This window comes from Semicossyphus pulcher, unplaced genomic scaffold (genome assembly GCF_022749685.1).
Source record: "Semicossyphus pulcher isolate SPU_LCO1_2020_fin unplaced genomic scaffold, fSemPul1.0.p SCAF_12, whole genome shotgun sequence".
NCBI classification, from domain to species: domain Eukaryota; kingdom Metazoa; phylum Chordata; class Actinopteri; order Labriformes; family Labridae; genus Semicossyphus; species Semicossyphus pulcher.
In genome coordinates, this window is record NW_027211626.1 from 13,303,841 (window position 1) to 13,314,639 (window position 10,799).

The 10,799-nt window shown below is 43.3% G+C and overlaps 1 protein-coding gene across 1 annotated transcript; it reads left to right on the plus strand.

Moving 5' to 3' along the window:
- Positions 1 to 3,626: 3,626 nt before the first annotated feature.
- On the plus strand, positions 3,627 to 4,490 carry olig3 (oligodendrocyte transcription factor 3). Its single transcript, XM_069659198.1, has one exon. It carries the CDS (start codon positions 3,627 to 3,629, stop codon positions 4,488 to 4,490), a length of 864 nt encoding a protein of 287 aa, XP_069515299.1.
- Positions 4,491 to 10,799: the final 6,309 nt, after the last annotated feature.

Genomic DNA, 10,799 nt, shown 5'->3' on the forward strand with positions numbered 1-10,799 from the left:
CTAACCAGCCTTCGGTGCTATCTCCGGTAAAGTTCTAATTTCTAATGCAATCTTTGATGCTAGTGGGGGTAAAGTTGACAGTTGAGGCCAATGTTCATACTGTGTTAAAGCAAATGAACAAAATGTTCATTCTCCTTGCTGGACCACCTTAAAACAGATGACATGAAATATTGAACAGCAGCCACACTTTGGTGCCTGATTAGAGCTACAAACAGGAGCTATCTGAATGCAACAGACAATGTTTTTTTAATAGTTTGTTTCAGTTTACACGCAAACCTTGACACCTTCGAATGCGACCTTGACCTTTTGTCACTGTGCTCCTGTCGGCTCAGAGATGTTCACTGTTTGCATCACGCTGATAGTGAAGCAGCCACTAACGTACTGTCTTGTACTGCTGGAGGGATGCCTCCATTGACCGTTTACTGCCCTCAGCTTATTAGCGCGGGTCTTGTGGCCTGGCCCACCCAGGAGGGAGATGAGGAGAGGCGATTGGTTGTTTTAAACCTCGAAGGCACAGGTTTCCGCTTGAAAGTCCCAAACGTTTACCAGGCCGAGTGCGGCACGATGCTTTTGGTTGTCTGTCCATCTCATTCTTGTGAATGCTCTATCTCAGGAACGCCAGGAAGCAGTAATGGCATAAAAGGTCAAGGTCACTGTGACCTCAGGGCATTGTAGCACACTATTCTAGGTTAACTTTAATAAGTACCAATGGGTTGTTTTCTCAGTTTTTAGGCCTCCGTGCCAGTGATAGCTGTGACCGGGTCAAAGGTCACTGTGACCTCATAATTTTGATTAATATGCTAATTATGATGAAATTTCACACAGATGGAAATTAACATTATACTTCCAGGTTGTCTGCCTTCACGCTCAGCCGTCCGTCCACCTGTATGTCCCATTCTTGTGAACACTATGTCTTTAACAGTCCTCGGTAAAAATAAGTGAAGACCGCCTGTTTCTCCTGGAAGAGGACAGAATTATAAAGAGCCGTTTAACAGTGATATAAAAAGTAACAGATTGTCTTTGGAGGTTTTCTTCCAAGGGGAACTGTGTCAAGTTAACCCAGTATTGACATCAATTGGGTCAATTCTGACCCAGCGACTTTTACTGTGTGACCAACTGTCCTTTTGCTGCCCATATACTAATGTGCGAGGGCTGAGAGGCACTTATAAAGAGAGAGGGATAAAAAGAGAGGGCGAGCAGAGCCAGAAGCTCCAGAGACGGAGTGAAGACGGCGAGAGAAAGTGTGAGAGGAGGACAGATAAAAAGACATGAACAGGGGGAATAAAAGGAGAGCGAGGAGCTTACGCAGTGAAAAGAGCACATTAGGGGCGACCTGCTGCGACAGTAGTGTGGGGAACGCTGAATAACTGCCTCCATTTAGACCAGTGTCCTGGTGGCGTGGAGCAAGGGGCCTCAGACGGACACACACACACTCAAATACACCCCCAAAAAATACATAAATAAAGCAAAAGAAGCCCATTCAGGAGCATGTGTTCCTGCACAAAATGATACCTGACGCACACACACCCTCTCCTCTGTGCCTCTCATTCACACATTTCTCCACATTGGCCGGATTAGGAACACTTTCTCTTGGGTGTGCGAGGCTGCCCCGCGCACACAAAGAAACACTTGGGGACAGGATTAGTAGGCTTACAGCGGATTCACATATGTCCAGTTCAAGCAATTGGTATTCAAAGCTTTACACTTTCAAATGCCACCAAGAGAGAGCAAAGCCGAGCAGCGCTTTCTCTTTGCATTGGCAGCACCTTTATGAGAAGGGCTCTTTTGCTGGGCCAACAATGAGGCCGTGAATACACATTTTTACTGTTCTACCAGGGGGATCTCACCGAGCACCGAGACCAGTTTGAGACAGACTTTATTATCCGGGTTTGAAGTGCTGTGTGTGTGTGTGTGTGTGTGTGTGGGTGCAGACGGATGGATGGACAGACAGATGGATGGATGGATGGAGCGATGCAGACTGAGGTGGTGGTCACAGGAGAAGTGCTTCAGCCACTTCCACATGTTATTGTTGGAGGCCCAATCCTCCACTCCACCTCCACAAAACAGATCTGGAGGAGACTCTTCAGAGTGGAGAGAGCGCTCTCAGCAGCTCAATATACACAATGCTGACTCAATTTAATGCTTTCTCCACATATTTTCACACTTTCAGACGCCCGTCGGATCTAAATCAAGATTTTAACAATTATAAAAGATTGTTTTTTGTCTTTTATTTTGAAAAGGCATTTAGTGGCAGTTTCTTTTGTTTATTTAAAAAAATCTTTAGTAAGACATTTCTAACAATCTTATGTTTTGGGTTTATATTTTTATGTGTGTGTGAATTAATATTTGTGTCCCCCATTTAAGGCACAAATCAAGCATTTTGATTTTAATTGTTGAAATGTTATTATTTTAAACTCTTGTCCTCCAGTTAAATTTTTTAGATATTTAACGAAATCGTTTTTTAATTTAATGGGGCGTTTTTTAAGAATTGAAAAACACACCTTTAAGCTATTAAATACCTACAAATAATAATGCTAATAGTAATAATTACATTTAGAAATAAAAATAAAACAGAATAATTAAGATACGAAATGATCCTTCAGTAAACCTGGAATCGATGAGAAGTTTTGTGGACGTCCGGACCCTGACGCCCACGTGCTGCCATACGAGCGCAGAGTGTAGTAGCGGGCAGGTTACCTCTGTCCCCGCGGAGGCCGAGCACCCTGCGGCCGCAGGAGCCACTGAATTGGGGAGGCAATTTCCCTTCTCATTCCTCCTCACTCCCTCAGGCAACCGGCACCGGCCGGAGCGCGAGACTCAAAATGCGTGTGTCCGAAAAACACTCTGCAAAAGGAAAGCTGGGAGAGGATTATAGAGGACCTGACTTCTTCCGGGTGCATCCAACAGTTTTTATGTCTTTGACATCAAAACGTCTTTAGAAAATAACATGTTTTAATAGATTTTGTGCGTAAAATGCGCAGCTCGGACAAACGCTCAGCAGACATGACGGACCACAAAGAATATATTGTAAAATAAAGTCTTGAAGGTTCTTAAAATAACTTCTAAAACGTGTATGATGGCTAAAGAAGCAACTTTAATACTGACCAGTTTGTCCCAGGAAGAGCAACTTTCTGATCCACGAGAAGAGATAAGAAAAGAATGAAAAGAGAAGAAGAGAAAAGAGATGAAAAGATGAAGAGAGAGCGAGAGAAGAAAACAAGAAGAAGAAGAGGAGAAGAGAAGAGAGGCGCGCTGTGCCCCCCAACAGTGTCCTGACAATGGCAGTGAATGGTTGCGCACCGCGGTCACTGGGACAGTCAAAGCACACCGCCCCCTTTCTAACGGGCGCGTCATCCTCCTAACGAGGCGTTATGAATAGGAAAGCCGCTTTTGTCTGCCCGCGTGTATAAATACCATCATCAGTGTCCTCCACCGCAGAGACACAGAGAGTCAGAGGCAGAGTGTCAGCGGTGTGATAAGGACAGAAGTTTGGGACGGGAGGCATCCAGACACCATCAGGTGACCAGAGTGACTACAGAAAGAGAGAGAGAGAGGAAAAGAGAGAGAGAGAGGGAGGAAGCCTGCAGAGACCTCCTACCCAACAACCTCGGAAGCAAACCCATAAAATGAATTCAGATTCCAGCTCGAGCAGCAGAGCCTCTTCCCCGGACATGGACGGCATGTCTCTCCGTGACCTCCACCACCCACACCTCCATCACCACCTCCACCACATCGGCTCCTCCGTGTCCTCCTCCACGCAGAGCGGCGAGCAGCATCGCCAGAAGCATACCGGCGCTGATCTGCACTCTGATGACAAGTCCTCGTCCGCGGATAGCAACAAGTACAAACTGAAGAAGCAAGTGACCGAGGAGGAGATGTACCACCTCCGGCTCAAGATTAACGGCCGGGAGCGGAAGCGCATGCACGACCTCAACCTGGCCATGGACGGCCTGCGCGAGGTGATGCCCTACGCGCACGGGCCCTCGGTGCGGAAGTTGTCCAAGATCGCCACGCTGCTTCTCGCCAGGAACTACATCCTGATGCTCACGAGCTCCTTGGACGAGATGAAGCGGCTGGTGGGGGAGATTTACGGCGGGCAGCACTCTGCTTTCCACTGTGGCACCGTGACACACGCCCCCGTCCCGGGTGGACACTCCGGAGGCCCCGCTGCTGCTGCCGCCGCCGCCGCCGCTGCCGCCGCCGCCGCCGCGCACCAGGTGCACCCTCTTCTCGGTGGCGCTTTAACTTCCTCTACGTCCTCCACCCTCACGAGCGCGCTGCCGGGACTCACGTCAATCCGGGCACCCCACCCCCTGATGAAGAGCTCCCCGGCTGCGCCCCCGGCCCTGCAGCTGGGCTCCGGCTTCCAGCACTGGGCCGGACTGCCGTGTCCCTGCACCATCTGCCAGGTGCCCCCGCCTCCGCACATCCCCATCACCTCCACCGGGCTCACGAGACTCACAGGGGAGGGCAAGGACGGGCTGAAATGATGCCCAGAGACGCGCACAGACTGAGATGTAATGTGATTGTAAATAGAGAATTCAGGGCATGAGGGTGGATCCGGCCTCACTTGTGCATGCTGTTGTTCTGTCTGTTTTCTTGTTTGGCGTATGAGAAAAAAAGTGTTATTTTCCTCCTTGTAACAAGGACTTTAAAGACTGATGATGACGGTAAAAAGAAAAAGTTGTGCGTCATGCAACAAGCTGCCAGAGCCTCCTGTGTGTGACTGAGTTTAGTCTCACACCTTGATGTGAAAGCTGAAGGAGGCTGCATGAACACTTGTTAATTTGACATTTTTTTCTGTATCAGGCGTCATTTTGTGAAAACGAAGAATGCTCTCTGTGCCTTGTACCAAGGATTTTAAAACTTGAGTTCTATATGAAAATAATGACATTAATGTGTTTGGCTAAAATGATTCTGCTGCACTGCGGAGGTTTATTTAGATTCATGTTTATTTTGTGTCACGCTGTTCGTCCATTTGTGCTCGGATTTTTTTTATGATCATATTTTTTTTGCATGATGGTAGCTTCAATTACTGCAGCATGATTGTTTTTGCTGAACTGAGTTTGTTATGCCCAGAGACCCCGTGTCTTTATTTTTGTACATTGTTGATGAAATATTTATTATCGCCCAGCGTCCCTGGATGAAATTTCAATAAAACTGAAATTATGGATCAGATTCACTGTCTTTCCCTCCTTTTTATTAAAAAAAAAAACACTCACTTTAAACTCCAAAACATTAACAAAAAAATGTATTATGTCATCACTACATTTAGATCATTTTTGACTCATTATTTATTGCTTTTTATTAGCTTTGATTATAGCACATTTAAATCTATTGCCTTACAAAATATAATAATGATTGGTTCATTGTCCGACAAAGACAAACTTTTTGTTTATTTCAGCCAAAATATATGTTTCTAAAACATTTCTCATTATTTAAAATGTATCTTCAATTACATACTTGTTAAACACACAATACGAAAGCAAGGCCTCAATGGCCTGCTGCTTTTACAGACTTTATGTATCACCTATTAGCTTGTGTACTTGTGCAAAATGAACAAAGGTAACAATTAACAAAGTTTAGTCCAAAAAAATACAACAAAAAACATCAAATGTTGGTTTGTAAACAAAATCATTAAAAGGAAAACGCCAAAATTTACTCTGTGTGTTTTTATCCGACAAATTATTTCACACAAGTTAAATAATCTTCAGTGTATTTGCAACACTTTCAAGATTTTTCCAGCCTGTCTGCCATATGTAATATTTAGGATACAGCTTTAGAGAAGCCTTAAAGCTACAGCTCGATTTTCTAACACTTTCCCACTTTAAACTGATTTTCAAGCCAGATTTTACACCCTTGGTTCATTTAATTTTCTCGCCTCCCCTGTGCACCTCCAGGCCCCATGTTGCAGCTAATGACGAGTTAAAACACAGACAATGTCAGGCTGCATTTATTTAACATTTCCGAGCAGCCAACACAAATGTTAAAAAGGGAAAAGGAGGATGAAATGAGGGAGCGGGCTGCAGCCTTAATGGAGCCCGGCTGAATTGTTCGCTGCAGCAGAAAGAAAGTGATCCTCCTCGGGGAGCGGCAGAGCGGTTTGTCCGCCGGGTCCCTTGGGTGCTTCTCCGTCTCATCTCTGCAGCGACAGAATGTATGTTTGTGGAGATTACAAGTTAATTGTTCATGGGGGACCAAGAGGAGAAAATCACATCACAGAAAGGCGTCGGGATTACAGGCTACTAAATGCAGAAGATTATACATTCAGACCCCCTCCTCTGCCTCGCCAAATGCAAATGAGTGAGTGGATTAAAAAAATAAAGAGGCGGAAAAAGAAAAGACGAAGAAGAAGGCCTTTTGTAACTTATTCGGAGGGAAGAAAACGCAAGTTCTGTGGCTAAGTTTGGAAAGAGTGAAAGAGTTCATTTTACACTTCGTTTTTTTTTTTTTGTCTTTAGGAATGAGTCGAGCCTTTCTGTCCCTCGCAGGCCGCCAGATGGGATGTAAATAGCTGGGAAGCTGCAATGGCCTTTTAACCACACAACACTGAGGAGGATGTTGTCAAGGGAAGCTGGCGGTTTGCGAGTTAATAGTCATGAGTTGGGGTAATTACTTAAGGTTTATTATGCTCCCGTTTCAAAGGAAATGGACTCTTCAATGGGCCGAGAAATACTTCTTAATTCTGGCTAATTAGGAGCCGAGCAAAGCAGAGACAACTGCTGCTGCTGCTGCTGCTGCCATCCAGCTCTGTTACATTCATGCAGGGGGGGCAGTTGTAAGTTATAATGCACAATACAATGATGCACATGCAAATAACACGCACAAAACAAATGCAAAACATGGCAGTTGCATGTAAAGGGGTGAATTTAAATGACTGCTTTTTCAGCTTTATTCTGGGAGTGTAAATCTTGTAATAATCACGGGGTTACAGGAGTTTTTTCTTCTGAATTTCAGCATTTACCTTCTGTTGTCTAGCTTAGTAAAATAAACAATTTAAAAGTAATTAAACACTTGCAAACAGTGGTTGAATTAAGTGTTTTTCTGCCACTGTGTTTATCATAATGGCGGGGCTTATCTTCCTGGCAGGACTCACAGAAATGATGCTCATTAGACTTTTATTTAGTCTTTTACCTCATCATGTAAATCCCACTGAGACTCAAATCCCTCTTTTTCTTTCAGGGAGGCCTAGAAGAGATGGAAAGTATGAGGTGATAATGATGCAAAGTAGCATATAAAGCAATGAAAAATAACAGGATATATTAAATGAATGATTACATTTGGAACAGGAAGAAGAAATGAAAGGTAGACAGCTGTGAACACCAGCTATAAAACGTAGACATTTCTTGTTTTTTAACAGGTATTCAAGCTACTTTTTTATTCTTTCCTAGCAAAAACTTTTGATCAATTATTTGACGCTTCTAGATTTTTTTCTTCTCCCTTTTTCTTCTACCCTTTCTGCCACATTAAAGTCTGAAGCAGCGATCAAAACTTCTAAAACTTAAATTGGAGGTAGATCAGGTGTGAACAGTTGCAAAAAAAAATGAGTTGATTGATAAGAAAAGCAAAAGAAAACCGTCTCACAAAAGAAGCGTAAGTAAGTTTGTAATGCAGAAGTTAAATCTGCAAATTAACATGAATATTTACGACGACAAGCATAAAATAAAACTATCATAAAAAGTGTGAGAGGTTTATTAGACAAGAGTCAAATAACATCTCTTTCAAACAGTTCATAATTTAAGCGCGGTGATAAATCAAAGTGTATATATGCACAAGACTGTGTGACAGATGTGAGATTTATGTCCTCTGTGTTTCGGTCCGCAGGGCCGGTCAGCGATCACTGAATGGACTTGTGGCCATCAGCTCCTCCTTTCACGAGGCTTGACAAACGAGCGGTCCTTGAAAGAGCACACACCTGTTACTGGGAGCCACTCGAGGTTTATCACTTAAAGCAACACTGCTTTGTTCACCCTCTCTCCACACACACACACACACACACACACACACACACACACACACACACACTAACAGGCCTGTTTTCACTCTTGGACACAGATGCTAACAAGGCAAACAAATGCTGTCAGGCTCACTTGGTGGCCCTGTGAGCAAGCTGCGTCTTTTTCGATAAATGAGAAGAATGGGATGTTCAAAATCCTTAAATGTTTTGTGCACTGACGGATCGGAATGGTCTCACAAGTTGGCCACATTTGTTTCTACAGTCTGTGTGAAAATTGTGGTTTCTTTTTCTTGCAAAATAATGGTGTCTCTTACGCCTTTTTTGGGCTGGGAATATAAGTTATGCATTATATAATCATACAATAAAATAAAGTAAAATAAGCCTAATAATGAGCTTTACAAAGCTGCAAATATAAGGCTGTTTTAGTCACCATGTTAAAACATAGTCGGGGCGTTTAAGACTTAAACTCCAGAGTTTGTACAAATTTAATCACAGATTGTCGTTGCATTCAGCCTTTAGTGTGTGTGAAAGTGCGTGTGTGTGTGTGTGTGTACTCGCTCGGTCAGTGAGCGGCTGCGGGGCCGGAGCCTGAGGGCAGCAATTGAAAATAAATTTCCGTTGAATAAGGGGCAGCGAACGCATCAGGCGAGCTGCTGCTGCTAGAACAAAAGCAGTTGAGGGGATAAGTTATTGACCGCGCTGACAGCCTGAACGAGGCTGATTATAACTGCCTGGTCGTGCTCTGTGTGTGTGTGTGTGTGTCATAGTCATAGTTAGTGAAGCAGGTGCAGAGGCCGTCCCCTCTCTCTCTCTCTCTCTCCCTCTCTCTGCCCTCGGGGAAGCCTCGGGGCCCTCTGCCCTCCCGTCCTCAGCTGATTCCACAGACTAATGTTTAACCCATACTGCCAAAACAGAAAGCATATTTCCATCATAAGAGCGCTTTGCCATAGCCATTAGCGACCGAGCTCATTTGCATGTTAATTGTGCAGTTAGAGAGGTGGTGTTGACACTTCCCTTTGTCCGCGCAGGGTCGCGGGAAGTGAGAGGATGGGGCTGCAGATTGACATCCATGTGCGTTATTGTTGCAGGCTGGTGTGTCATCTGTTGTGGTGGGGCTTTCAAACACAATGGAAAACAGATAAAGTTAATTTAATCAGGTTTTTTAATCCAAACTGTAAGAATCAAATGAAGCTCTCAGCTGTGAAACTTTGATTATGAAACATTATGAAAGTAAAATCAAGTCTTAATGTGGAAAATATGTAAAGTGGTGAAAACTCGAGGACTGAACTTTACTTGAGTATTTTAACTGAATGCTGCTTTATACTCCGCGACACTTCAGAGGGACATATTACGCTTTCTAATTCAGCTACATTTATCGGACAGCTGTAGTCGCTTTAAATTAAAGTTTAACACACAAAATATAGGATGCATTTTATAGATTAACAAAGAACAGTGCAAGAGAGTACCAGAGTATTGTGTTATTATGAGGCACAAATGTGCAGCTTTATCCTGCTAAAGGTAGAGCTAGTTTTACCTGCTTGATATACTTTTTGGTAAATCCTAAGTAAGTAGCTGCTGTTGCTTTCAGAGGTGGATTAAAAAGTAGAAATATTTGAATCTTAAAGCTGTAGAAGGATACAGTGGCACAAAGTGTGTACCTCGAAATTGTTCTTAAATAAAGCTTAAACAAATGTTCTGTATGTAACAGTATAATAAGCAGCTCCTTCCTCCGCAACATTAACATGCTTTATGCATCTATAATGATACTAATCCTGTAACATGACTGACAGAAGATTAAACAACAAGCATGTTCAGAAACATCAGCCAGTTCAAGCTGCTCACATGTGAGCTTTAGTTCCTTTTGATTATACATTGAATATCCTTTTGTTATTTTCTAATATTTTATCTAATAATACATTAAAGCTGCTGTGAGGAACTTTCTGTTTGTGTTTATGTCGGCGCCCCCTGTGGACAAAGCCGTACCTCTTATCTCTCTGCTGATTTTGTCCTGTTCATGCTTCAGTGGTGGTTTTTAACAACAAATCTCACCCTGCTGTCTTTAACAGTCATATGTATCACTCACTTCAAATTTAACAGCCCTGGAAAATGTAAACAAAGGCAGCGTGCAGTTAATCGCTGTGTCTGACACCTACCCCCCCGCCAGCAGATTCAGGCATTAAAAATATCTATGTAGAAATAATCGATCTTGTCGCTGATGGTCTGGTTTGCTTTTGTAGCTCATACAGAGTAATCACAATTAATTTCAGTCTGTTTCAAAACCAGCGAAAAACTCCTCACAGGAGCTTTAATCAATAAAGAATCCCATCATTAGTTGCAGCACTTAATACCACATTTATAGTACTGTCAAGCTTGATGAGTACTTTCATAGTGTGAGTATATTTGCTGTTAACACAACTTGATTTCACATTATGGTAGTGCTTTAATCTTAGTAAAATACATCAGCTGTTCCTCCATTAAATTACCAAGAAAACATGATCATTTTTGTCAATATTATTAATTACGACCCTGTAAAATAAAACACATGCAACACACCGCACTGACAGAACAGGCGTGCTGTGTTTACTCTGCATGCAAAATATGCACAAGAAGACAAACTTGTGCACACACAAATACACACAAGTCAGTTCTGGTGTGAATTTTGTGTAATAAATACAGATTCAGCCAGACAGTGTCTGCATGTGTGTGTGTGTGTGTCAGCAGTGATATCCTCCTACAGTGACTGACAGATGGCGTTCAGTGTTTGGCCGTAAATGTGCTCTCTGAGTGTTTGTCTGCGTGCCAGTCGCCTGTAGTTTGGAGACTCCCTGTGAGAGTCTAACTG

Coding starts and splice junctions, on each gene's coding strand:
- olig3 (XM_069659198.1), top strand. CDS start 3,627: ATGAATTCAGATTCCAGCTCGAGCAGCAGAGCCTCTTCCCCGGACATG.